The sequence below is a fragment of the Drosophila sulfurigaster genome, chromosome 3 (assembly GCF_023558435.1).
Source record: "Drosophila sulfurigaster albostrigata strain 15112-1811.04 chromosome 3, ASM2355843v2, whole genome shotgun sequence".
NCBI classification, from domain to species: Eukaryota; Metazoa; Arthropoda; class Insecta; order Diptera; family Drosophilidae; genus Drosophila; species Drosophila sulfurigaster.
The window spans coordinates 26812595-26840427 of record NC_084883.1 but is presented as its reverse complement, the minus strand read 5'-3'; the positions used below and the strand labels follow the sequence as shown (position 1 = coordinate 26840427).

General features: G+C 40.0%; 5 protein-coding genes across 10 annotated transcripts in view; 2 read left to right on the top strand and 3 right to left on the bottom strand.

Moving 5' to 3' along the window:
• Positions 1 to 24: 24 nt before the first annotated feature.
• Positions 25 to 9708, bottom strand: LOC133845117 (ubiquitin-conjugating enzyme E2 W). 3 transcript variants are annotated; one of them, XM_062279481.1, is made up of 6 exons: positions 8597 to 8769; positions 3273 to 3505; positions 2077 to 2168; positions 1772 to 1874; positions 1469 to 1700; positions 25 to 1366 (listed from the first exon to the last, which is right to left on the bottom strand). In XM_062279481.1, the coding sequence occupies exons 2-6, from the start codon at positions 3402 to 3404 to the stop codon at positions 1353 to 1355; spliced, it is 573 nt and encodes a 190-aa protein (XP_062135465.1). In that variant the 5' UTR covers positions 3405 to 3505; positions 8597 to 8769; the 3' UTR covers positions 25 to 1352. The 3 variants fall into 3 exon arrangements, with proteins under 3 accessions (XP_062135465.1, XP_062135466.1, XP_062135464.1); XM_062279482.1 differs by lacking the exons at positions 3273 to 3505; positions 8597 to 8769 and adding an exon at positions 9468 to 9708; XM_062279480.1 differs by lacking the exon at positions 8597 to 8769 and having other exon boundaries at positions 3273 to 3752.
• A 166-nt stretch (positions 9709 to 9874) lies between these two features.
• On the top strand, positions 9875 to 11522 carry LOC133845115 (D-aspartate oxidase). The gene is made up of 5 exons (XM_062279476.1): positions 9875 to 10002; positions 10057 to 10460; positions 10521 to 10644; positions 10708 to 10853; positions 10908 to 11522. Exons 2-5 carry the CDS (start codon positions 10273 to 10275, stop codon positions 11455 to 11457), a joined length of 1008 nt encoding a protein of 335 aa, XP_062135460.1. The 5' UTR covers positions 9875 to 10002; positions 10057 to 10272; the 3' UTR covers positions 11458 to 11522.
• Positions 11523 to 11854: 332 nt separating this feature from the next.
• On the top strand, positions 11855 to 21207 carry LOC133845116 (ras-related protein Rab-3). 2 transcript variants are annotated; one of them, XM_062279479.1, is made up of 5 exons: positions 11855 to 12179; positions 16847 to 17078; positions 17656 to 17774; positions 17854 to 18025; positions 18086 to 21207. In XM_062279479.1, exons 2-5 carry the CDS (start codon positions 16854 to 16856, stop codon positions 18230 to 18232), a joined length of 663 nt encoding a protein of 220 aa, XP_062135463.1. In that variant the 5' UTR covers positions 11855 to 12179; positions 16847 to 16853; the 3' UTR covers positions 18233 to 21207. The 2 variants fall into 2 exon arrangements, with proteins under 2 accessions (XP_062135463.1, XP_062135462.1); XM_062279478.1 differs by having other exon boundaries at positions 11855 to 12861.
• Positions 14825 to 16750, bottom strand: LOC133845114 (carbonic anhydrase 5A, mitochondrial). Its single transcript, XM_062279475.1, has one exon. The coding sequence runs from the start codon at positions 16626 to 16628 to the stop codon at positions 15114 to 15116; it is 1515 nt and encodes a 504-aa protein (XP_062135459.1). The 5' UTR covers positions 16629 to 16750; the 3' UTR covers positions 14825 to 15113.
• A 588-nt stretch (positions 21208 to 21795) lies between the features above and the next one.
• LOC133845112 (protocadherin-like wing polarity protein stan) overlaps positions 21796 to 27833 on the bottom strand; it is a 63344-nt gene continuing 57306 nt past the window's right edge. The window contains exons 7-10 of one of the 3 annotated variants that reach the window (XM_062279474.1): positions 25593 to 27497; positions 24499 to 24505; positions 23862 to 23926; positions 21796 to 22544 (exon numbers count right to left, since the gene is read on the bottom strand). In XM_062279474.1, coding sequence (XP_062135458.1) covers positions 22511 to 22544; positions 23862 to 23926; positions 24499 to 24505; positions 25593 to 27497 — 2011 coding nt within the window. In that variant the 3' untranslated portion in view covers positions 21796 to 22510. Of the gene's footprint in view, positions 22545 to 23861; positions 23927 to 24498; positions 24812 to 25592; positions 27498 to 27833 lie in introns of all 3 variants that reach the window. The other 2 variants (XR_009894695.1, XM_062279473.1) reach the window with 2 other exon arrangements.

Genomic DNA, 27833 nt, shown 5'->3' with positions numbered 1-27833 from the left:
TTCAAATCAGAAGAGAGAGCACAGTTTACACGATTACAGACTTGGATCTTGTTTTTATTAAATACTTGTTTTAACAATAATTCTTCATAGGCGTAGCTAGTACATATGCTAAGTATAGTCGCAGACAGATATATAGATATATATTTTATATAGTAATATTTTATACATGGTATTAAACATAAGTATTTTAGCGAGTTGCTCGCCACATTTCGTAACCTAGTTGCACAATAAGAGGTAAATATGTTTTGCGAACGTGCCACATGAGAGATTTGTTGTTTTCTTTTGGCCACATTTGGATTCTCGTCCTTTTGCCAAATATATATGTATGTTGAATAAGGGTTTTCGATGTTCGATGGATTGAAATGATGTTTACAGTGCGATTGAATGTGATGTGAATGGCCGAAAAATTACAAAATGTGCTTGATGATTTGGACGAATCTTAATACGTAATACAAATAATATAGTACATCATACATACATATACATAATGAATACATTTTTGAAATGTTTTCCGACTAACGCTGCAATGTTGCCAACTGCACTTGAGTCTCGTTTATCAATTGGAAACTCAATGCACTTCTTCTTACAGACACACATTATATATTGTATATAATTTAAATGTTATAATTATATAGGTGTTGTTGTGATTATTATTTCAAAAAGGGTCAGCGAACAGCATGTTGACGTGGAATGTTGCTGCCACAGCCTGGTTGCAACACCAGAAAGGGATTTTGTTGATTGTTTTTGTGTTGTTGGTTGGGTTTTCACATTTTACAGATTAAGATTATTGTGTTAAGTTGTCTATAACATTTAATTTAGACGCTAATTTCGGTCCTTATAAATCTAATTTAAAATGTTAACATTTAATTATATTGTTTTCATGTTTGTTTTATACAGTTGCTTGTTGTTGTTTGTTGCTCATGTCGGTGTTGATTGTTTGCCATTTGCTTATTTTCTCCTTTCACATATATATTTATATATAATTATTTAACTGTTTTTTTGTTTTTCAATTTTTCAACCAGTGCGACGCATTTCCAATTTTCAATTGCATTTTGCTCTCAAAGTGCATTGTTTGATGTTGAGTGTGTGATTTTGTGTGTGTTCAGTTTAACAATGACATCGCTCCTCAACTGTCACAGGTAATTTAAATATTTATAAATGAATTGTTGTCTCTGGTAGCTTGTTTTGTGGCTGGTATATGAAATAGTTATTATTGGCGCTTTTGTTGGTCGCTATAAGGCGTTGTCCTTGCAGACAGGGCAACAATTGGCCATGCGGTTTTTATATTTTCTTGTGATGTTGTTGTATGCGCAACGCAAGCAGCAGGCAGTAGTCATAAATTGCAACGCTAACTAAACAGAATCATCTGCAATAAACAAACACAGAGACAGAGAGTCAGAGTCAGTATTTGAACAGATGTGCATCTGCTTCAACTGCATGTGAGAATGGAAAAATCACGCATACGTACCGTGATACCACCATTTAGTCTTTTTGGGATTCTTGTTGCAGGTCTTCACGTAGAGTGTATTGTCTGGCGGTCGCTTCTTCTCGCGACAGCTGCTCAACATGGAGGCTATGCTAAGGCACACCGATTGCACCGACAGCGCCGGCGACCAGTCCTCGGTCAATATGGATAGGCAGATGTGTCCATTGCTGTACACATGCGGATGCACGGGTATATTGCTGCCAATGAACGTTACCTAGTCACAAATTATAGTTATCAGGTTAATAATTGCTCTTATGTATGATTCTAAAGTGCAGACTCGCTTACCTCTGGCGAATCGAAGGGATATTTGTTGTTGAATTTGAACAGCAGTTGGAAGTCTTCGCCCTCGTAGAGTGTGCCCTCGAAACCTTTAATATTTATTTTCCATCTGTAATTAAAGCGCAGTGTTGTTATTGCACAGAGTCAACAATTAAACAAAAATACAAATCTGCTAAATTAAGCTAAACGAGTTTTGTGCGAACTTGGCCTAGTTGCGAGACGCGAGCATGTGGCAAATGTGGCACACACACCCCAAACAGAGAGGCAGACGGACAGACAGACGGATGGAGAAGGGGCTTCCACACACTTACTCTGATAAGTTTTGCTGCACGCTTTCGGTGTCAACGGTCACGCCTGGCGGCGGCTCCTTGATCAGGGACATCAACTCTTTGTGCAGACGGCGCTGTAAGTAGACAAAGAGAAAGAAAGAAAAGAGGGTGGGGTAATTAGAAACAATTTCACAGTTAGTCAGCTTATCTTATCTAGCACTGAAAATGCAGTCAAGAACTCAATTTCAAATGTACTCGATGCACACCTTAAACTTCTATTTCTATGTGCTGTTGTTTTAACTATCTTCTATTTTCTTTACGACTTGCACAAAGATCGCGTGTCTCGTTCCGTTGGCCTCACTATTTACTTGCATTTACAATCGTATACATGACTCTCCAGCTATATACTTTGCTTTACTTTTTATCGCCTACACATTTCCTTTCAGACTTACAAATGTCAATCTCCGTGTGTTATATGGTATATGGCCTACGATAGAGGCGGGCGTTGTACAGATTAGATAAAATTGCTCGTGCAATGCTCTGTGTGTGTTGATTGTTTTGTTATTCTGTTCCTCCTTTTTTTTGGCTATTATCAGCCTGCCATAAATACATTTATAAACCTAAATTCAACACACACACCACATACAAACACAAGTCAAGTATGTTCTTTTATAAGCCATAATTTTATCAGTTTGTTCGATAAGCGCTAAAAAAAAAACAAGTACTACTAAAGTTTTTTGCCATGTCGTGCTGTTCTTTTTGGCAAGGAAGATTAATTAACAAAATCACAAGACAAGGTGGATACTTGAGGCGCCCTTCTGATATTGAAAAATTATTGATAATGTCTCAAGTTGTTTGCCATAGTCGAGTTACCCTTTCTTCGCCTATTTTCACAGCGATATTTCAGGCGATAGACTCATAACTTGTTCCCCGAAACGTCAACTTAATGACGCAATTTTCGAATTTGCGAAGTGGAGAAACAGAGCACAACTATATATATGATCTATCAGTTGCTATATTTACAGCTGTGAAAAAGACTTTGTCTTGGATATTTGTCAGAGGCGCTAAAAGTCTTATGGCAGTGTAAATCCCGCAGTAAGGCGATAAGTACCAGCTCATTTAGATATGGCGCGTTATAATGGCCAAGGCCAAGTTGTCGCCCAAGGTTCAGAGTTCGATTAGAAATACGCATAAATATGTGTGTGCTGATACTACATATATTAGGTCTATATACTTGCCTCCCATCGCGTATTGTCGAGCAGCAGCGGCTTGCCGCATTTGGAGACCGGCGGAGTTTTTGGTTCTTTGGGTTCGGTTATGATTTCCGATTTGGGTATTTTATCTTTAGTTTTCTTGAAGAGTTTCAACATTTTGTCACGTTCAACTAGAGTCTCTGCGCGTTATTTCAATTGGGTACTTTTCAAACACTTTTATATCTTTAGTTCTTGTAAGTTTCCTTGATGTTTCGAAACTAAAATGTCACAAATTATTGTAGTTTTTATTTTGAATCATTATCATCGATCAATGGCAACTATGTTGAGATACTTTTGCCCAGGGCTCAGTTCAAAGTGTTAACGCACTAGCCACATTTTGCGTTGGCCACAAAAACTAAATGGTAAATTGCAATAAGCAACGCGATTGCCGCCGAGTGCGAATAAACGAGACGATTGAAAACGAAACAGCCAAGTGCCTCAACGTTCGGCCAACGACTGTGGCAATAGCGTCGAGAAATTTTGCTCGAAAGCCCCTTCAACCCAACAACGCTGCCTCAACCCAAACAGCCGTTCGAGACGAGGCGACGACGACAACGACGACGTCGGGAGTCATCGTTGGCAGCGTCAACGTGCCTCAGAGTACGTAGTGTATTTTCTCATGCCCTCACCGAGTGTACTATCAATGCGAGACACCGTTTAGTGAGCGATCAAGATCTTGTTCATGATTATTAGATATTAGGCTGTAAATATCCGGATGAGAGGAAATCGCAATCTAAGTCTTATCAGTTGAAAAAAAATTGTCGAAAAACGTGATGACTATACAATTTTGTAGCTTAACTATTAACAAAGAAGGGTCACTAATAATTAATTTCTACTAAAAATAAATGTACTTCTAACAGAACCACAATTATAAAATAATGAGTTTAATGAAATCAGACCTCAAAAGAGCCTTCAGTATATTTTCTGAATATGATTTGTAACATTCCATTGTTCAATATAAATTATCAATATAAACGAACTATATTTTTTTAATTAAATGTAAGTTTTAGATTTTATTTGCAATTATAAAAATCAAATTAAATTCTTTTTATTTTTATTACTGACATTAAATATTATTGTAACCATTCAAAAATGTTCCACATTATACTTCTCAAAAAAGCAAACGATCACTGATTTCTAATATATACAATTTGACAGTAATATTATTGTTAATTTCTTGTTAACATTTTGAGACAGCGAACTGCAAAGTCGATATAACTCGACTCACTCTGTTTTATTTCTTCTTTTTTGCATTATCAGTTTTGCACTATCAAAATAGGCATTTCATGTAGCCTGCCAGACGAGACTAGAAAACTCGTTTATGTGCCCAAACATGCTTATACACTCGCTTAGCCAGATATAGCTCTTATGTCTATATACACACAAACAAGAGTTCTCTCCACTGTCTTCTTTCTCGTATGTAATCTACAAATTTGGCTCTACCTGTGCAGCATCTGCAGACTGATGCAGCTCTGAGAAGATGATGAAACAATTGGCCCCCGGCTTGCCCTTCTCAGCCACAGTCCAACGGTTTGGCGACTTTGGCAGCGTTCCCGAGCTGTCAGCGTGGCAAATGGCACGCTCGGCACGCCTGATAAGAGCAGCTGAGCTGATAAGATAGCGATTCGAATATGGAAAATGAATGCAAAAATACATACTACATGCGAAAGCATTTATTTGTAAACAGGTCAGCATGAAACACAAGTGGCCCAAAAAACAAAAAAGAATGTGTGCGAGTAATTTTTGCGAATTAAGGCCGAAAGCACAATAAACAGGGCCATAAATGAGCCACAGTCATCGACATCAATATCGCCAAACGATTGCAACAGACGACGTCAATTGGAAAAATGCATTTCGAATTACAATTTACAATTGCGTACAATGGGCCGCAGCATTTGATGAAACTGCGGCAGACTTTCGCAATTGTGAATTGAAAACGTGCGAGAATAATAAAAATCAATCAGCAATCGACAATCGGCAGTGGAATCGATGATATATATGTTATATGGGGTAATTGGAACCGTTGTGGGATCTGCTTTTCGTTAACAAGCGAATTGCATCAGTTAGCTGCACAATATTGATTTATAGTATAGTTTTTTCCTGCTCTTAAATCAGCTGTATAAGTTTGCACACAATTCGGTACAATTCCTGTTGCCATCCTCATAAGGCCTGCCCCAAATTTATTTGATGTGGGAAGACGCATTGCCAGTCTAAAGATAGATGCGACGTATTTTCTAATTTTCAAATGTCTGCCCGCTTGTTGTCAAGCACTAAGAGAATATCCCCCGCTGGGAAATCTATATAAAACTATATGCTAATTGTTGGTGTGACTGAGAATTATTCTATAACAAGACTAGACAATAACAAATAACAATAAAAATAGGCCCAAAATTAATTCCTTTTAATGTGAAATATCTCAGTGGTTAACACCTTTTTTTTCAACAAAATGTTTTAAAATCGTTTCAAAATTTTCCAAAGTAAATAAAAACACATTTTCAGATGGTATTTAAAATGTTGAACCATCGAACATAAATAAATAAAAAACAAAGATATAAACAATCTGACTCGCAGTTTCTTGTTGTTGCGCGTTTTGTTTTTCTGATTGTTTTTTTCTAGAGAATTTCCTGCGTTTCGGGGTAAACAAAAAGAAAGAAATAGATTAAATCAAAAGGCCGATAAACTTGACAACAGCTGATAAAATTGCGACCAAGAGAGTGGGCGGTCTAAGTGGGCTGTGGGCAGTGGGCACTGGCCAAAATGAGTCGTCTGCCGCTGCTGGTGTGAAGGTCGCTGTGGACCATAGAAGCAACAACAACAACGCATCAAAAGGCCCCCTTAGTAGTCATATTCACAGAGAAACATCAACAGCAATAGAGATAGAGATAGAGATATACATTGGTGTAGAAAGGGAGATAGAGATAGCGGCAGGTGTGTGACGAAAGCTGTGAGTGTGTTGCCGAGTGTCTGGGGAGCAGCTCTGAGTCATGGTCAGCATTTGTATGTTGTTTGTTTTTGCCATACTTTTTCTTGTTTACTTGGCCAATTTAGGGGCCCAGCCTTCACAACTGATTCACGACCCGACCCACTGGGCCCAATTATGCAACTTTCACTTGCGATGCGATGCGCAGCTCGCGACAAGCCAAAAGCCATACAAAATGATTTCCTGATTGCCCAACTCTCTGCCCCTCGGTTGCTGTTGCTGCTGCTGCCGTTTACCGAGAACCTTAAGCTCATTACAAGACCAGAGCAAAAGAGAGAGCCGACAAAAATAGCAACGAGCTGTACCCCCGGGGTGGTGGACACCACTACATGTTGCAGCAATGGCATTGAGGAAGCGTGCAGCATAACCTTAAACTTGCAGTTGCTAAATCAACAATTTCGACCTTCATACAAAGGCTGCCGCTTCCTCTCTCGCACTCTTTTCGTGCAATCGATAAGAATGCACTTACACTGAAATACCCACAGCAAACTCGTGTTCGTTTAAATGGATGTAAACGAGCCGCTTTTGCGACGTCATTGTGGCGCAGCGCTCTGACGTTAGAGATTGATAGTTAATCGCTTTATTTTGGTTTTATTCTTTTATTTTGGTCCGCTGACTGTCGCTTCGTATAAATAAACGAAAAACCTGATGCGCTTGTTTTTTTTTTTTTAAGCCACTCCAAATAAACTCAGCACACAAGTTGAAAGAAAGAGTGAGAAGAAGGTAGGTAGGCCTGTATCACGTACTCGCCAAGTGATACACAGCTCATCTTTCAATTCAATTTTGATTCTTTATGAGCAATCAATGCGTAATATTGTAAATAACAAATGCTTTCAATTGAGAAACTAATCGAACGTGTCCTCAGTAACAGCACGTGAATTGTGCATGGAAATTGGCAATGAAAACGACAGTAGCTGATACAGCAATTACAAAAAAAAGAGCTCGATCTGGCAACCCTGCAAATGGCAATCAGCTTATTAAGTTGGCTGCGCATGATTTGACGACGAGGCGTCGTAGTAAATAGCAAATTTAAGTAGCTCAGTTAGTTGACAAATCACTTCTCCAGCTCCAGTTACATTCATGAGTGAAATGCGAGACTGGCGACAATAATTTAATTGAGATTAAATGTTGATATTATTGAAAATGACAACCTTTTAAAATGCACCGTTGCGAAATCACAGCCAATTGGCGACAATGCATTTTAATTATAATGATTAATTTGCATTTTCTTGATAAAAGTACAGTAAACAAGCGCTACAGCGGCTTACGATTAAAGCCAGATGCAAGCAGTATAAGTTGATGAGTAGATTAAAATGCTTTCTCAATAATAATTTAATTGCGCAGGCAAATAAATCGGCTTATCTGTTAAATAATATATTTATACACCAGGTGGGGGATTATTAGCAGTGTCGATAAGAGAAGATCAGGTGGAATTGCCCTCATAAATAATTTATGAGTTACCCAAATGGATTGAATGGCATCTGTAGCAAGGGAAAAGTATTAATTAACTCTCGTCACTCCATTGTTTATTTCAATTTACCCATAAGGAAGCTCTGACTTCTATGATATACTACGCTTTGTGTTGAGGGTGTGCAGCGTATCACATGCATATTTCATGACAGAGATCAGACAAAAGGGTGAATCTGAATAATACTTTTTTTTGTTATAGGCAACGATCGGAGGGAGGCTTGCTCTCAGTTGATTTTGAATGCAAAACTTCATGAACCGCGACGTAGAACTGATGCCAAAATTGCCTATATACGCGAGAATAACGACAGTGTATGCATACCAAATATAGAAACTGGTTCTTTTCGGACTCGGATCTAAAGATATGCACATAATCAAGTGGAGAATTATATATACATTGTGTATAGCGTAATGTGGTATTGTGGATATATACGCAAAACAGCTTTTGACATGCTATAAAAAGTTTATTAATTAATATTCGACTATAAGAACAAGTGTCGAAATCAAGCAAATACTTTGATCAGACTCTTGTTCCATTTCGAGCACATAAATTATAACTTGAACGCGTGCCAAAATCAGTTCACGCCAGCATCGAAATCCAGAATACATATACACAAAAGCTATTTATTTATTGAAAAAGATGTGCGAAAACGATGTGTGCGGTCAGCAAATATTTATATAAAAAAACAAAAACAAAAAAGCAATTTTCAAAAACTGGACATTGATTGGCGGAGCGTGCGCCCGGGTAATTAACGGTCTATCCAATTAGGTTAGTCTGAGAAGAATCGTTCACAGACAAACCGATAATTAAATCGATAATTAAAGCTTAGCTTTCGGCACAGTGCCCGTGAATTGTATAAACCTTCTTTATGTAAATACGGTTTTGTGTTGTTATTGGATTGTTTGTTTATTTTGGATTCTCTGTTTTTAGCCACTCGTTTGCCGGAACGAAGCGATTGCAAAATCGGCGCGTGCGAATCCGCGTGTCAACGAGAACTGAATGAAATCAACGGCGAAACAGAACACACGAAAAAACGAGAGCGAACCGCGCGTACGCGTTGAGCTTTTGGGCTTGAGTGAAGCGCTCTGTATGCAGAGCGGGCAGTTATATGGGGAGTGAAGATTGGCAAGATGGGTTGGCAGCGCAGGATCGATAGATGGCGCTGGCGTGCCAAGGCTTGTTTATGCCGCGTAAACAAAAACAGAGACAAGCAAGAAGCATTGCTGCTGCAAAATACAATAACAAACAGACAAATAAACAGTTAGAGGCGGCGGCAGCGGCATTGCAATTGGTTGCATAAACAAAAGCTGCATGGGTCGATAACTGAGTGTCTGTGTGTGTGAGAGGGCGTCACTGCAGGCTTAAAAAAGCCAATGAAACCGCCAAAGACCTTCAGGTGCAAAAGGTGAAAGTGACTGAAAGCAGTTGAGACAAAGAAGCGACATTTTAAACTGTTATATAACACAATTGTTCCTTATGGAGGTGATAAGTATGCTGCATCGATAAGATGACGTTGAACCTTTGCAATGCGCACAAAAACTCAACACAAACGCTGCCGGCAGCAGCTGAGACAGCGACGCAACGGCGGCGCTACGAAGGCGGAGGCAGCAGCAGCTGACTGCAAACATTTGCACAACTGTTTTTTTCGCTGTACGTTCACGCTTAATTTAATTGTTGTGGTTGAGTGTAGACGGCAGTCAAGGTCTTGAAGAGATTGAGAGTAATAACTTACCTCACTGGGCGACATTGAGGACATATTCCCGATGTTGTTTGGTGTCCGCTGTTGCTCTGCGTTTGTTGATCCGCTTCCACTTCTTGGCAGTGTTTGCTCTGTGGCACTCACTTCTGTGCACTTGCCGTTTGGCTTAATCTAGCTTGGAGCTGTACAATCTTTGCGATGATATAGAGCAGAATTTGGATTTACAAATGTTGATAGATATGCTTTAAGTTACATTGTCAACGAACAATATATATTTCACATAAAATTTTTATTTGGTTTCGTCAAAAGCTTTATTTCATACTAGCAGATAACAGCGTGACCGCAAGCCGTACTTTTAAATATACCGAAATGTCTTTTAGTATAAATGGCCACACTGCAGAAAAGAGTTCAAATCGACTGTAGTGCAGTGTGACCATCAATGGTGTTGTGAAACTGCAAACTGCCCCTTCGGTGATCTATCAGCTGTTACGAGTCCAAACACAAACTACATAAATATAAACAAAAACAAATAATAATTGTTTAAAAGATGAATTAAAGTGTATCAATTGTAAGATAAAAAATGCAAATAATTGCCGCTTAGTATAATCTGTGTTATTTGTAGGCTAGTGAAAATATTTTATGTTTGGCGTTAATTACGGTGGAACTGTTGTACAGTGGTGTCCAAAAATGTAGGCGCAGCGCAATTAATTGGCTGTAATCAGCGTTTGTTGCTGTTAATTGATATTGGGCACTGATAAGCATCCAACGGACAGCCTTAAATACACACGCTGCAGCGAAAGACAGTTCAGTGAAAAGTTTACTGTTCATCGATGCAAACATGCAGTTCGGCGTCTTGGGAAGCGGTATTATTGGACTAACCACAGCTCTGGAGCTGCAGCAGCAGTTTCCAACTGCTCAGGTTTCTATTATTGCCGATCGTTTCAATGAGGATACTGTGAGCTATGTGGCCGCTGGTATCTTCCGGCCGGGCACCAGCTTCATGGGCCCCACACAGGAAATTACGCAGTATGTAATGGGATTAGTTGAAAAGACGTAACACATTCTAATGTGAAATTGCAATTGCAGACAATGGATGACGGATGCATTTAATTATTGGGATGAACTGCGGCGCTCCAAAGAATCGGCTCTGGCTGGCGTGTGTCAGCTATCTGGCTACATATTCTCACGCACCACGCCCTCCATAGTGCGGGTAAGGTGACAACATTATCAGCTAATCAGCGTTGCTTATCTCGTTCTTTTGTGATTCGGATAGAATCACTTCATAGAGCAGTTGCTGCCCGTATATCGACGTGCTACAGAGGATGAGCTGAAGCTGTGCCATGGCGGCTGGAAGTACGGCTCCTTCTACACCACTTGCCTGACTGAGAGTCGCCTCTTCCTGCCCTACGCCACCAAGAAGTATGTCGCTCTCATATGATTTATTGTATTACTAGTAACTCGATTGCTTTGCAGATTCCTCGAGAACGGTGGCCAGGTGCTGCGACAGCATGTGAACAACTTCTTTGATGTGCCTCAGAACTTTGATGTGCTGCTCAACTGCACAGGCATGGGCGCCAAGGAACTGTGCAATGATCAGCATCTGGTGCCCATTCGTGGCCAAGTGCTGAAGGTGCGTGCTCCCTGGATTAAGACTGCCTTCTATGGCGATCTCGATACCTATGTGCTGCCTGGTTTCGAGACTGTCACACTGGGCGGTTGCAGGCAATACGATAGCTACAATACCGAGTGGTGCAAGTATGACAGCATGGCCATCAAGGAACGTTGTTATGACTTGCTGCCCAGTTTAAAGAAGGCGGAAATTGTACGTGAATGCGTTGGACTGCGTCCACATCGTTCTGTGGTGCGTGTGGAGCCGGAGTTGATTACGAATGCTCAGGGACGTCGCCTCAAGGTGGTGCACAACTATGGACATGGTGGCTACGGCGTTACCACGGCGCCAGGCACCGCCAAGTATGCGGTGAAAGTGGTGCGTGATATGCTTGCTGGTAACAGCAAGTTGTAGAGTGATTCCATTGTATTTCATCAATTGTTAATCTGTTGTTAATTAAACTGTTTTATAATGTGCAATCTGTTCTTTTATTTGCAATCTTTGACCCACAATACACTATAAATCAATTCAAGCGGAGGTGGGCAATTTAAACATAAAGATAAGATTTGTCTTGCATTTCGAAACTGCGCGCTCTCTGCCTGCCTATCGATAACTCAACCGCAGTGCTGGTAAACATTTAAACTGATGCCCACTGCGCAGCTGCGCGGCATGAATGGAAAGCTCGCGCGCTTGTCGCCGCAAAGCTTCGTCTGCGCCCACACAAACAACCCACTTGACGGATGGGCCCATCGATTTTCACCACTAGACACGGAAGAAGCAGCAGAGGAGTAAGAAGAAGCAGAAGAGGAAGCAGAAGAAGTAACAGCAGCTGCGCGTTTTGAAACAGTTTTCAATGATGAAAACGTATACAAAATACGAATACATTTGCTTATATTCGCCGCGCCACTAAATTCGCCGCAAGTAACAACACACACACACACACGCATACACTTAGAGAGTCCAGTTAACGGGGCAGAGACAGGAAAATTTTTGCCTCATTTGTGGTCCTGCGAAAGACGACGACGACGTGTACAACACACAAGAGCGAAAGAAAATTCTTACTGCGAAAAGAAAACGGTGAACGGAACTAAAAAAAACAACAACTGAGTAAAACACACATTGTCCCCCCATTCCTCGTGAGTAGCTGAATGAATAATTGAATAAATTGCGACTCCGGGCGAGACGAAACGCGCGTTAAACTGAATAATTGATTGAATAATCGTAAACAAGAAGCGCAAATTTGCAAACAGCAGGCAACGAGCAGAGCAGAGCAGAGCGAAGCAGCCAGCCAGTCAGTCAGTCAGTCAGTCATTCACTCAATCAGTCAGCAGAGACTCTAACCCAGTGCCAAGGCTAAAACTTCCCCTGAGCTCTGCACGCCACCAGCCCAAAAAAAAAACGAGTATAAAAAAGAAAAGTCAGTGCAAAAAAGAAAAAAGAAAAACAGTTAAAAGAGCGAAACGAGCGAGAAAAAAGTAACTCAGCGTCACATTATCGATTTGTGTATATGTGTGAAAAATAACAGAAAAGCGCTTACACCCACGCACACCAACAAAACACTCGAACACAACTACACACAGTCAGAGCCCGCATACGTCAACAAAAACAACAGCAGCAGCAGCCGCAGCAACGACAGTTGGTCACAAGGAGAAGCAGCAGCACTTAAGGAATTACCCCAGGATCTTCTACTAGCTTCCGGCGCAATTCAAGCTTGAAGACAACAACAAATACCTATACACATACAGACACACATACAGTGCTGTAGTTGCAGCAACAATACAGACGCAAGAACCGACGCAACCTCAAGACTAAGTCACAGTAAGTGCATTTGCATTACCCATAACAATAAGTATACGCCGCATGGTCCTCATCACTTATGCACACAGTATTTGCAAGTGTGTGTGTGTGAGAGAGAGGGGGGAATGTATATGTGTGCGTGCTCGACGTGTCCAGCTACATTTTCAGCTTCATTAGCTGCCCCCGGGCATGTCAACAACAGCAGCAACAACAACAACAGCAACCACATTCGTTTGTTGTCGTCGTGTTTTGCTTTTTTTTTGATGAATCGTTTTTTTTTTGTGTTTTTCTTGTTGCTGAAAGCTGGACGACAGTGAAAGTTGGCAATGTCAAATGTACACGCAGTAAATGAATATTTCATTGTTGTGGCTTCACACCTGGTTGCATTGCTGCAACAACAAACAGCAGGAAGCACAAACCATAGCATAGTGCAACCAGCTGAAGGTGAACAGTGTTGACGGCAGAACGGCTGTTTGACTGCATTATTCTAGCAGATAATATTATATGTAATACCTTAAATGATTGCAACTACTTTACTGCAAAAGGAGAAGCATATAAAGTTTCCCTTTCTTAGCCTTAAAACTTCTTTAAATTTCAATTGAATGCAGAGTGCAAAATATCGCTTGACTATCGCTTGACTACCGATAAATAATTTATGTCCAGCTATCGCAGTTGATAATACTTTAAATGATTGCAACTACTTTACTGCAAAAGAAGAAGCAAGAAATTAAGCACTCAAAGTTACCCTTTCATTAGCCTTTAGCTGTTGCTGTCATCGCTTTAAAACTTCTTTAAATTCCACTTGAATGCAGAGTGCAATCTATCGCTTGACTATCGATAAATAATTGATGTCTAGCTATCGCAGTTGGCCCCCATTTGGAAATATGTACCTAGGAAAAGTTGAGCAAATATTTGCTGTTAGCACTAAGTGCATTTCCATTTCCATTCGGAAAAGTTCAAGCCTCGACAAATACACACACAGACACACACACACACACACACACACACACACATTTGGGGGCAACCGTCAAAGTTGTTAAGCCCACAAAAGCTGGCAGCATATTGAATTGTTGTCTAAATGTCAGAAACTTTTCAATAGCTAAAATTTTGATTGAGAAATTGACAAGTTCTGTGCATAAGCAATCGAGCAAATACACACACACACACACACACACTCTCGATGTATATATAGCTGATAACTGTAACTGTGCTTTGTGATATTTGATGCGAAGTTTTGGTTATCAATAATTAAGTAAACCCACAGGTTGAGCGACCCTGTCGAGCAAATGGCAAATGGGGCAAGCAGCTGCTTAATGAGCGCAGCGTTTGCTTCGCTCCAAATTTGAAACATGAAACAACATCCAAAACAACAACAACAGCGACAATGAGAACAGGAATAATAACAGCATGACAGCAGTCAACCCTCGACAGGCAAAAAATCGATAATTACAGCTTGTCGGGGGCAGAGAGATAAAAGCAATGCTTTGATAACACAGCCTGTGCCTTATTCAGTTCAACTGAAGCATGGCATGTCTGTGCATGTCTATGCCAGTCTCTGCCTCAAGTGCCTCTCACAAGCAGCAGCAACAGCAGCAGCAGCCTCAACCAGAGCCTGAGCCTAAGTCGAAGCCATGTCTTTTTGCCTTGAGCGCCTCGAGGATGACGCGCGAATCTCTGCGTAACTTTTGACTTGATGGCCAAAGAGAAATGGAGAGAAGGGAGTGGGACTCGGATGGGATGTTGCCTAGTTGCCTATACATACAAATTATCGACACAATGTTGTGTACGCTGCGTGCATAAAAAATGTCACTCTTCAAACTCGCAAAGTTGGAATAACTAAAGAGAAGAACACATTGTTGCCACAACGTAATCGACTCTCTCTCTGACTCTCTACTCTTTCCCTTCGCTTTACACAAGTTTTCAAGGCCAACTTATTTTGCTGCGTTTGCTGTCAGTTGAGCCGTTATTTGAAAGACGTCAGAAGTCTTGTTAAAGCAAATGCGAAAATTCATAGCATACTTTCAAGCGTTGTAAAATACAGTTTAAAACTTAACAATTTAATACGTGGTATCTGTGGTGCAAGTCTCGCAGTCTTCCCCCTTCCTGCATAAGGTAGCCAACGCAATCTTGTCCTTTGTCCAGTTCAGCCCTTCATCCATTGCGAGTGTTCTGTGTTTCTGTTTTATGGCATCATCGATTGCGGAGTTTAAACAAAACTTATGTAGCAAATTTGTCATCAAAAAATTAGGTAGTTAAATGATCCCATTCATAGACTATTCAATAAGTTGAATGCGGGCGCCCACGCCCAACCCATCGCCCATGCCACAGATGCCCACATCATTGGACAGGTTCATCATCATTTCACCGGTCTGATCCAGCTGAAAGTGGCCATGGCCATTGCACTTGTCCATCAGGCTGGTGTCGCTGGCCGTGCTTCCCAGGCTGTTGCTGTTGTTTCTGTAATTGTTGTTCGAACTGAAAAAGATGATTGAATTGGGACAGCAAGAGTTGAGCTGCTGCTGCTGATGTTGCTGTGCCAGATTGTTGCCCTCACGATTGAGCACTGTGGCACAAACGCTGGTGCAAGAGTTCGTTGTGATGGTGGTTGTGGTGTCCAGCGATTCAATCAATTGTCCCTCGTCATCGGAGCTATTCATAGTCTTCAGTTTCATCTGTTGACGCTCCTGTTCCTCCTCGACATGTGTCTGTTCCGGTTCCTCCTCGATCTCCTGCTGATGTTGCTGCAACAGCTCGAGACGCATACGATCCAGCTGAGCTGTGTCATAGGGACAGAAGTAGTTCAGGTTGACGATGCGATTGCCCAGCGGCTGCACGGGTCGCGAGTTGCGCGAAATGGGCGTGAAGCAATCTCCGCTCAGCAGTTGGCGAAAGTGACGCAGCTGAAAGTCGCTGATGGCCAGTGATTCGGGAAAGATGAACCATTCGGTGCCCTGGTAGCAAGGTGGTTGGGTCAGCGAACCGCCATAGCTGTAGAATCCCGTACGGAATGGATAGACCAAATAGGAGAGTGGAAAGGGTGCAATCTGAACACGCTTGCCGGGCATCTGTACGAGCTTTAAGTTCTGCATGAGCGGATCCAGCAACGGGTTGTGTGCGGACAACTCAAAGATGTAGGCAACCATCAGCAGATCATAGCTGCTGGTGCAGCGACGCGGCACCGAGGCTCCAGTGCGATGTAGTACCTGCATCTCCAGTGGATACTTGCGATTGTTGAGCGTGTGCTCGGAGCCCTCGCTGTTCGACCAGCCCCAGTGGAAGCAGAGCTCTACAAAGGTGTAGCTGGTAAGCAGATCGGCGCCACTGATGGTCGGCACATTGCTGCGAAACTGGGCACGAAGCAGGAGCGTCTGTCCGGTATTCTCGAGAGTAATGCTTGCGGGCAGCTCATCGTAATGATTCCAGTTGAGAAGCTCATGGATGGCCAGGCGTTGGACCAGCTGCTCATCGATGTTCACCGGGCTCTGATTGCTGCCGGTCTGTGTCCAAGTGTGTGGCCCCTGCGACCAGCTGTAGTCGTAGTTGGGCATGGGATTGGGTTTGTATTTGCGTTTGAGGAACGAGAACGAGTAATGCTCTTTCATGCGCTGCCAGCGTGTGGCGACTTGTTGGCCAATCTCGTCACGCAATTGCTCGTCGGCGTGCGTGAAGAAGCCGAGCAGCAGACAGCATCCCGTGGTGAGCAGCGGATGCTGCCAGGCGTGGCCCAGCACGAGACAAATGCCTTGGGCCAGCCAGCTGACCAGTAGAGCCAATGTGGTATCGAACATCGTAACAGTTAGTAGCAAGTTGGTTGAGGTTTTAAAAAAATGCGAAAAATTTCAATTGATTTGGAACGGTTATTTTTTTTTGAGAACTGAATTCGAGCAGTGTCTAACTATTGTAGTGAATGACAATCTATTTTCACACTGAATTCAATAATGTATGAAGCAATGACTACGCTGATTATAAAATATATTTTTCTCTCTCTCTCCCTCTCGTTTTATAGCAAAACAATGGCTGGCGGTGGTGATCCCAAATGGCAAAAGGATGCGGCCGATCAGAATTTCGATTACATGTTCAAGCTGCTCATCATTGGCAACTCAAGCGTGGGCAAGACTAGCTTCCTCTTTCGCTACGCAGACGATAGCTTCACATCGGCCTTTGTGTCCACCGTGGGCATTGACTTCAAGGTCAAGACTGTATTTCGCCACGACAAGCGTGTGAAGCTGCAAATTTGGGTAAGTGCAATGACTGCATAAGCTGAGTTCATTTGTAATGTGAACACATAAATTCCATTAAGTGACTGCAGCACGCGTCGTTTACTTAATAAAAGAGTTGAGTCATGTGAAAAAATGCAGCATACTTTTAAGCGCAGCACAGTTTGTCCGCAGTGCAAAAATATGCAGCATACTTTTGTGTGCCAACAGAATTTGCATGCAATTTGGCAATGTGACAAGTTTGCCCAGTTAACATACACATACACACACACAGACTCACACACATGCTTAGGCATATTGATTGCTGAGCTGTGAGCTGTGTCTATTTTGAATGTATGCTGGGGCAACAAGTTTCACAGGTGAGCGCACGCCGAAGTGTTCTCACATCCCACATCCACACAACAGCCGCAGCTATGCAGGCAAGGGTTTGTATGTCTGTCCGTCTGTCTGTCGGTCGGCGTGTGTGGGCAGCACTAATTGCGTTTGCGTTTTATGCACATATCTCAAGCACACCCACACTCATCTACAAAAGCCACTACTAGACATGTCACTGACCAAACGCTTCTTGTCACTCTGTTTATCCGTCTGCCAATAACAGGATACAGCTGGCCAAGAGCGTTACCGCACCATTACCACAGCCTACTACCGCGGCGCCATGGGTTTCATTCTGATGTATGATGTCACCAACGAGGACAGCTTCAACTCTGTGCAGGACTGGTGAGTGTAATCGATGTGCTTGCTGTCTCGTCTACGTGCCCGATTAACTTCCAATTATGTCATTTGATTTTTCGAACAGGGTGACACAGATTAAAACGTATTCGTGGGACAACGCTCAGGTCATACTGGTGGGCAACAAATGCGACATGGAGGATCAACGTGTGATTAGCTTCGAGCGTGGACGTCAATTGGCCGATCAACTGGGCGTTGAATTCTTTGAGACATCGGCCAAGGAGAATGTGAATGTTAAGGTGAGTTCACAGTGAAGTCTCAGTAATTAGAATGCGATTCAATTCGATTTATTTTTGCAGGCTGTCTTTGAGCGTTTGGTGGATATTATATGCGACAAGATGTCCGAGAGTCTCGATGCGGATCCAACGTTAGTTGGTGGCTCACAGAAGGGACAACGTTTGACGGATCAGCCGCAGGGCACGCCCAATGCCAATTGTAATTGTTAAACAGTGCTGTTGTTGTAGACAACTAACTAGCCTAACATACACACCCACACCCAGACACACACACAAGTATACACAAGCATACACGCATTCCACACACAGTTACAATTTTGAAGTTAGCAAAGTTTAGAGAAAGGCATCGACAGATGAAGATAGAAGATGCTCGAGAAAAGACATAAGTAATACCCGTATATAGAACTTACATATGTATTATTATTATTATTATATATGAATACATGTATACATTGTATTTATACAACTAATTTCCGTTAGTCGGTCGCTCCGTGTAAATGTCAATGTTAATGTGCATGAATATTATCAATGTTTCCATTTGTTGAGATTTATATTCAGAAAACGAAAAACCAAAATGAAAAATGATAATGAACAAAACATAACGAGATAACGCAAAGCTGTTTGTTTGTTCAATGTGCTTTTGGGCAATTGCTAATTTTGTCAATGTGTTGTGTGTAAATTGATAAACGATTACGATTACGATAAAAGTAAAAACGATAAACGATAACAATAACTCATGTACATGTGCTGAATTGAGTTTGGCACTTATTAAATCTGCACATATTTTGTGCTATTTTCCTCAATTTCCCAACTCAACTCAACTTAACTCCTTCTTCTTCGCTCCGCTGAACAGTATTCATAAGAGTTGCGACTCTCTTGGCGATTTAAGCTATTTTTATTGTACATATGCTGGCAGCAATTTTTACAGTTACTAGTCAGAAAGATACAAATTAATATGAAAAGTTTCCTTTTCCCGTTCAAATGAAAAGAAAAAGAAAATTGCAAAAAAAGGCAAAAACGCACAAAAGGCTAGCGAATTGGTGAAATTAACTTAAACATAACTTTAATGAATGATCTATTTATGATTATCCATCAACTGCACACACACACACATCTAAACAAAGAGACACACACACACATACACATACATAGGCGTTGTATATGCATCAGCGAGTTCTAGTCAAGAAAAAAAAGAAAGTCATTATTATTATAATTATGATTATGATTATCATGTATGTATGTATTTATGTAGTAAAATGAACAATTGAATGTGTTGCGTATTATAAATGAATAAAATATACCTATTATATATATATATATATACACATACATATATAAAAAATTACAAATTATACCAATACCATATACCACATACATACATATATAAAGGCAATTACCGTATCCACAGCTAAGCAAAATTCCTTTTTCGAAATCCTTGTATAAAGATGGCATCAAATTTTACAAATTATTTCCATTAGTTTCCTATCGAGCAATTGGATCATCTTTACTTAACGCACAATGTTCCTTTTTGTTTTGCTGTTTTTTGCTACTAAACAATTGACACTTAACCCACCGTGCGATACTTAACTGCACAGTGCAACAAAATCAATGACAAATCGGTGCATTTAATTTGACTAAACTTTCTCGATCTTTTGATATGCACAACCAAGAAATGAATGATTCGTTCAACTTCGATTTTATTTACAAAATAATAAACTAAATGCCAGCTGACTTTGAGATAATTATTAATAATAATTATATATACACAAACATACATACATACATTGATATATGCTCTTATATGAGCATGTATTTTTTGTATAGCTAAACAAAAATGCTGAAGAAAAAATATACTTGAAAGATTTGCAGAGTTTCACTTGAAAATATTAATTAAAAGGCATATCGCTGTATTATAAATACCTCCCATTCCCGCTACCCCCGCAATCCCCGATGCACAACGAGCAGAAGCATAGCAAACGTATCTGACAGATACAACATTTTGAGATACAAGATACAAATTGAATTTAAAGATTGGAGTGTATTAAGTTTGTTCCGAATTGGGAGTATTATAACATATATAACATACATATAGAGAAAGGGAAAATGCCTTAGAGAGAACACGGCTTGGCATTTCGTACTGTTTGTAATGTAAGCATAACAATTGCATTATACGATATATATATATATAAATCGAATATATATTTATATATATCTGTGTATCTCTTATACGATTATTGTATATGGATTTGCTTCTAACATTGTTAAAACACAAAATGAATCTCATAAATAAAACTGAATTTGCGCTACATTGTTGTCATTTGAATAAATACTTATTGTGAAAGCAAATGAAAAACTCAAAAGCATCATTTATACTTAGCCGTGGTGTAATCAAGCTAAATTCAATTTCAATAAAAAATAATTCAATAAAAATTATAATAGAGCGAAGATATATAGAAATCTAATTCAGGAGATTACAATAACCCAATTAGAAATTGCATTATTTATGGATGAATCGTTTTAAAGTAATTAAGTAAAAACAATATTTAGTGCATATACACACACTAACACACACTCAAACACATACTTACTTCTATTATATTTGAACAGACACACATACACACATGCATACATACAAATGTATTGAGTTTAATCCAAACCAAAACCAAAAAAAGAAAAGAAAGAAAATATAGCAAAGATATAATAATAATAATAATTATAATAGCAACAATAATAATATGAAATTATTAACATGAATAAACGTAACAATTCTAAATATGAAAAAAAAACATAACCGAATATTTTCCATTTAGTTGCTCTGAAAAAGAAATGATCGCTTGGAAATGAAACAAGTTTAGATTATTTTTTGCATTTGTTTAATTTAATAATATACACATTTTATTCATATACGGTTTTTTTTTGTATTTGTCTAACGAAATATTTGCTTAAATTTGTTGCATTTGCATTTTGCGTAATTTACATTTAAATATATCAATTCACATACAGTTACATATTAATAATTTTACTTTTAGTTTGCCAGCTCATGAGCAGAGTGCCACAAATCCTTTGGAATGTACTTGATTTATTTATTTCTTTATTGTAAGCAGCTTAAATTTTGTTTATTTCGAATACAAGTTGGCCAAGTTATCCATTGTGGCCAGCAATAAATTATTTATAATTGTTGCACATTGCGAACACAAAAACTGTTCTAGCTACAACTATTAAATATGTTATCCGATTATTTTCATAGACATTTACCGCTTGGATATGTTCTGTGTGTGTATTTGTGTGATGTGTTGTGTTGTTTCATAGCAATATTTGTATTTATAATTTTTGCATTGATTTTGATTCATTCGTTCGGTATTTATGCGAGTTGCACACACATATTTCAATTGTACAACTTTCGACAGGCTTCAACTGCGTTGTGTGTGTATATCTAATTAAATGGCAACGTTTGCAAATTAATTATAATTTCATTTCATTTCATTTAGCATTTTGTGCAGTTTTTGGCGATTTCCATTTCGGGCTCAACTGAACTTTAACTAATTTGGCATAATAATAAGCTCTACTCGTGCGATACGAGTCATAATGAGGCACACATGACTTTTGTTATGCTATGTTATTTCAATCAACGCAAATTGAATAAGCTCGAAAATATACATACATATATAGACGAACTGTTACCCAGCACATACAGTGCGTATACGTAATGAGGGTAGCCAGTTTAATAGTTTAAAATTTGCAAAGGAAAATATTAAATTTTTGTTATTTTGGAATGTATTTTTTTGTTTGTTTTTAACGTCGCCATTCACTGGGCATTTAAACTAGACTTAAATACAATATCTATAGAGATGTGTGGGTGAGTATGTTGTGTCTTGAGCTTACTTAACTTTTATGGTAATTTGTAATTTAATCGAAAAAATGCATAAAATCAGTCTGAGTTTTATTTAATACAAATACAATTTCAAGTTAGTTTAGATTGATGTACTTATTGTAGCACATACATATGATACATAGAAATGATCTAAGTAAATGCAAGATTTCGTTATGTAGTATTATCAATAAAATTATTATTTTAATTTAAATGTTATTTAAATTAATTAAATATACTTATTCAAAAATATATATATTCATATTTGTATGTATATGTGTTTAATGTTATAGACTTATTAGTTCGTATGTTTCTGATGTATACTGCTTCGTATTACGGTCCAAGTTTTCAACTCCTCTTCTCAATTCTCCTCTCCTTCTCTTTTCTTATGTACATGATGCCACACACGTTGAGTGTGTGTGTGCGTGTGTCTTTTTTTTTTGTGTGAGTATTTCAATGCGCGTGTTAAGCACTAAATAATAATTTTAAACATTTGGCTGCCTTTTGTATTGCGGCTTGCGTCTGATGGTTGCAAACTGATTTGTTGCCAGCTGTTGTTGCCTCAGTTGCTGCTGCAGCTGCAGTTTATGTTGCACTTGTCGCTTTGCAGTCGTCAGTCGTCACACTGTGGTCTCATCGTCATCAATATTCCGCCTGCGAAAATTACACATCAATATTTATTATTTGCTTTTAATTATTTAACTACTGCGCTGATCACAACTTATGCATGCGATTTATAACTAGATTATTACAGTATTTACATTTATTCAATCTGGTTATCAAAAGCATGCCAATCAAACTAATTTCGATACGATTTATTCTATTTTATTTTTAGTTGAAATGCGTTTTGATGATGATGGTGAAAAATTGCGAAAAATATCTATGTATACAATAATATGCAAAAAAGTACGTTGTGCAAGGATGCAAAGTGTGTGAGTGAGATTGTGTTTATGTTTGATATTATGTGTGTAAATTATTTGTGTGGGGTTTAGGCGTGTTAATGTGTGTGTCTAGGCTTATCGACAGCCTTCAATCTGCATTAGATTAATTACTGATAAATGTTCGTTAATTTCATATACTCGTAAATAGATTTAGAATGCGAATCTCGTGACCCTATTATGTCAGTTTGCTTGTAAATTGTTAAGCTTAAGGCGTATTTTGCGTGTATTTTGGTTAACATAAATCAGATTTCATTAATTCGCCCAGGGGTGAAAATCTATTTAAATTTGTGGGGACACATTATGTGAGTTTCGTTAATTTTACACTTTCTGCACACTTGTTGTTGCTCTGATATAATATTAAATAGTTTGATATAATTGGCACTGAATCTTGGGACAGCATTTTGTGACTTTATTTGAACAATTTTATGACTCAATTATTTTTAAAGTATATGAATTTTAAATTAATTTGAAATGTATTATGACTCAGCAAAGAGGGTCTAAGTATTTTAGGGAGTGAGTTAAGTCACTGTTTTTAGGACAGTGTAGATTGATGGAATGAAATGAAATTTATTGATTTGCCATGAAAGCAGTTGAATTATGCTATCTTAGCTGGCACTAAAATTCGACTGCTTCAAATGTGACATTTGAATAAGCAAAGTTGTAAATTTAGTTGATGACAAAAGTCGAGTCAAGTAAAGCGAAGTCGTTGTAAATTTGACAGCAAACAGAAATTTCTTTACATAATTTATTACACAGAAAGATTATAAATTTTAAAATCAGCAAACTCTTTAATCAATTTATCAGCACCGAAATTATTTGTTATTCAATTAATTAAGTTTATTGCGTATACGCCTAGTTATTACATACATAACTCTAGCCATTGGTTTAATTTAGTTAAAGTTGAATTTACTATTTGACAATTTTGAATCTGGTGCAAAGTTGATCTAATATTTATGGGTAGGAATTGATTGAATTGCTAGTTCTATGGTTTGAGGGGATTTGATTTGGTTGTATGTACATATCCTGATACCATATTGTAAGCGACCAGGGATAATGTTGCCTCTGTTGCCTGCGATGCAGCCAAATAATGTCGAACTGTGGAAAATGTTTGCATAGTTGTTTTTTTCTTGTTGTGTAATGTTCTTGTTTCTCGTTGCAATGACAATGATAAAATGCGTGAGACAATCAAACAAATGGGCAAATAAGCAAAAAACACAAGAGAAAAACATGAAAATTGCATTCGAATTTGCGACAAATCAACAAATCAAATAAACAAATGTTTTAATTAAAATGAGAGAACTATTTATATATTGATTTAAACAAATTGAATCGAATTGCGATAAAAACGAATGCAAACCATTTACATTTATTTATGCAAAAACTCAAACAAATGAAATCAATTATTTCATTTACATTTAATTGAGCGAAATACTCGTTTGCCATTTTTTTTTGTTTTCATTTTTGGTAAGTAAATAAAATTTAATGTGCGTTTGTTTAGTTAAAGAATTTCAATTGTATTTACACTTAGGCTAGTGGACAAAAAACTAAATGAAAATGAAAGATTGGAAAAACGGAAGAGCAACAATCAAAGGAAAGGAAAATCTTGTGATGATGCAATACGATGATAAAGTTGAAAAATATGGAAAATGCTTTTCGTTGTGGTTTACCTCAGAGCTGTTGTTGTTCAATTGATTTGTTGTTGTTGTTGTTGGGAGTTTGTCAGTGTTGTTGTTGTTCGTGTTATTTGTATTTGTTGTTTTGAGTCGGGTATTTGGGTTAAGAAAACGCAATTGGCCCCGCCATTGTTTTTGCATTGCGTGCACATGAGTGTGTGAGTGTGTGTATGAGTGTTTTTGTGAATGTTGTTGTTGATTCAATTGTTGTTGTTGTTGTTAGCAAAGCGCAAAGCAAAGAGATAGGGAGGAGAATAGAAGTGAAAGATAGTCAAATTAGATTTGCTTCAAACGTTCCCAGTTCCAGCTGAAAGTTTCAATCATATGTGCGTGTATGTGTGTGTGTGTTTGAGTATAAGATGTGTGAGTGTGTGTGTGTGTGTGTTCATATCATATTCATTTGCATTGTTTGTAGTTTTCATTGTTGTTTGGATATCGCATCGGGTGTATGGGGCCAAAAAGGAGAGCGACGGGATAAAAGAACAAGGAAGAATTTTTTAGACAATTTTGTTTTATGTTTTATGTGAGAATGTCATGTGTGTGTGTATGCAAGTGTCTATGTGTGTGTGGTTAGTATGCCATAAAGCAAAGAGAATTAGAAACAAAAGAGTCGAGATTAAAATGGAATCAAAGCAAAAGACTGAAATGAAATCTCAACGTTTAAATTAAACGAAATGAAACGAACCGAATATGAGAATGAATGTATGAGTATGAGTATGCGTATGAGTATGAGTGTTTGGTATGTGGGGATAGTTATGGGTATGAGTACGAGAGCAAATCAAATTGAATTCATGTAGGAATTTGAACTAAAGATTGCATTGTACAATTGGGAAGTACAAAAGCAGCATACGATTTGCCGGCTAATTACGAATGTGGACCAACAGAAGCCACAATGAATGAGAAGCAGCTCACTTCATACAAGGACCATACTACACACACACATCGAGTCAAAAGTTAAAGAGTTGAAAGGAAAACCAAAGGAAACGAGAACCAACAAAAAAAGAAAAAGACCGAAACACAAAAACCCGTAAAGGAAACCAAACCAAATGAAATGCCGTGGAAAACAAAAGCAAGACAGGATTACTCACTCTGTGTCCGTGATGCTGGCCAAAGGACCCAGCGGTTGCATGGGTGCCACCATGTTCGAGGGCGGCGACGAGGCACGCGAACTGTGCCTTGAACCGCCGCCTCCCCCTCCTACTCCGTTGACTCCCAAACCATTGGGCGTGACGAGGCCATGGCCATTGAGCGTGTGCCTCGCGAGCAGTCCAGGATTATTCATGTCGTTCACAAGTGCCGCATGCGGATGCATTGGCATCAGGTGGCTGGCGCTCAGTTTGCGTGCCTGCTGCTGCAGATGATCCTCCTCGGCGGTGTAGGGAAAGTGATACCCGTTCTTGTCCGATCCCTCCGACAAGCGATCCGCATGCTGTGCCTGCTGCTGTTGTTGTTGCTGCTGCTGTTGATAGTCGTTCTTCAGCAGCGAATGTACCGAGTGTAATGAATCTGTGGCATAGGTTGGCTGCCGTTTCAGGCTGTAGTGACCATCACGTGAGCCATAGATGTCGGGCGTAATGCGATCCTTGGACAGATAGGGTGACTCCGACTTCGCCCCCAGATAGCCGCTGCCCAAGGTGCGTTGCTTGTCATAGATGTTGTCGCTGAGGTACGCGGCATCCGGGTGGAAGCTACGTAGATGTCCAATTGTCTGGGAGCCACTAGCACCACCATTGCCGCCTGGGTAATCCTTCTCGCTGCCGTAGTGACTGGGCGGCTTATAGGAGCCATATTTATCGGGATAATCGTTACGCCGTCCGTACAAGCTGTCCTCGTAGCCATCGCGTGCATCTCGTATATTCTCCAGGATCGAGGGCGTCATGTTGATCTTGTTGTGATGCTGCTGCATGTAGCTGGTATCGGTGAGATCGGGATTGGGCAACGGATTCGGTGAGATGGTCATCTTCTGCCCGTGCACATGCTCGTTGTCAGAGCCCGTGTCCTGCGACCAGCGTCCAATGTTTGGTGGGGACTGCAAATAGGCATCGGGCAGCTGACTGGACCAGCGAGGCGCATAGATGGGTTTGTTGACGCTTGGGAAGAGCTGCGGACTCTGAACCACATTCAATTCTGGCGGCGTTGTGGCCTGCACATGCTCTGTGATGTTGGGCAAATAGGCGGGCGTGGCACTCGCCGCTGTGCTGCGATGTGTGCCCGAGGAGCGTGCGGTTCTCGACTCGTCATCGTCGCTGGAGTGACTTGAGGCTAATTCCAGCGAGCGTCCATCGGTCTCTGAACCTGAATCGGAATCCTTGCGCTGTCTCCGAGACTTCTCCTCGCGTTCGCCGCGACTGCGACCTGTTGTGGAGGATTCAAAGCCACGCAGAAAACTGGGAGCATCGCTAGCCGAATTGTAGTTCGAGGTGGAGGTGGAAGTTTGCCGCAGCTGGCCATCGCTATAGGGACTAGAGCTAGTTTTGGCAGTGCTTCTTGAAGTGGTGCTCGAAGCACTGATTCCAATGTTGCGCCGTGTTGTGTCGTAGTTGCCGGCCAGGAAGTTGTTTGGTCTGGCTGCGCCGTTAACATTGTGCGAACTGTTGCTGACTACCATGGAGGAGTCCAGCAGCGGCACCTTACGGCCCATGCAACGCAGGCAGGTTCTTTGCAGATTTTCGCGCACTCGCTTGTTGATGATGCAGTAGCCAATGAGGCAGAAGAGTGCATGCAACAGCACCACACCAGAGAGCAGCAGACTCAGCAACTGCGAGTGCTCCGAGGCAGCTAACACAGCCAGCACCCACATTACACCCATGAGGGGCAAGGAGACCACCGAAAGCCAGAGCAGCGTGCGCAGATTGCCAAAGCCCAGCACGTGGTCCTTGAGCGTAAAGGCGGCTTTTACTGAGACAAAGAGTATCAGCAGATTGACTACAGACATGCCGGCTATGGGTCCGACCAGCCACCAAACCACGGGCTCGTAGACTGACAGCCAACAGCTAGAAAGGAAAGAAGTAAGGAAGCTATATTTATGTCTGATTGATTCACAGAAAAAGGATTGTCTTTATAATTACCCAAGTGTATCTACTGTGAGCACGTAAAAAGTATTATTGAACTTTAAAAAGTAATTTGCTAATATTGTAATTACACTTGCGGACATTATAAAATAAGAAATTACCCGATTTCTAGCTGAATATGACGTTTTCAATTAAATTGTTAATATCCCTGAATGTTAAATTAATAGATGAGATTTAGGTGTTAAAAAACGCGGGCAGAAATATAAATGCAGAAAGACGGACTGGACGGCTCTATCATCAATTATAACTTAGCATGCT

Coding starts and splice junctions, on each gene's coding strand:
- LOC133845116 (XM_062279479.1), top strand. CDS start 16,854: ATGGCTGGCGGTGGTGATCCCAAATGGCAAAAGGATGCGGCCGATCAG. Junction 17,775..17,853: donor TTCAACTCTGTGCAGGACTG/GTGAGTGTAATC, acceptor TTTTTCGAACAG/GGTGACACAGATTAAAACGT. Junction 18,026..18,085: donor AGGAGAATGTGAATGTTAAG/GTGAGTTCACAG, acceptor TTATTTTTGCAG/GCTGTCTTTGAGCGTTTGGT.
- LOC133845117 (XM_062279481.1), bottom strand. CDS start 3,404: ATGTTGAAACTCTTCAAGAAAACTAAAGATAAAATACCCAAATCGGAA. Junction 2,169..3,272: donor TCGACAATACGCGATGGGAG/GCAAGTATATAG, acceptor GTCTACTTACAG/CGCCGTCTGCACAAAGAGTT. Junction 1,701..1,771: donor ATCCCTTCGATTCGCCAGAG/GTAAGCGAGTCT, acceptor ATTTGTGACTAG/GTAACGTTCATTGGCAGCAA.
- LOC133845114 (XM_062279475.1), bottom strand. CDS start 16,628: ATGTTCGATACCACATTGGCTCTACTGGTCAGCTGGCTGGCCCAAGGC.
- LOC133845115 (XM_062279476.1), top strand. CDS start 10,273: ATGCAGTTCGGCGTCTTGGGAAGCGGTATTATTGGACTAACCACAGCT. Junction 10,645..10,707: donor CCACGCCCTCCATAGTGCGG/GTAAGGTGACAA, acceptor TGATTCGGATAG/AATCACTTCATAGAGCAGTT. Junction 10,854..10,907: donor CTGCCCTACGCCACCAAGAA/GTATGTCGCTCT, acceptor ATTGCTTTGCAG/ATTCCTCGAGAACGGTGGCC.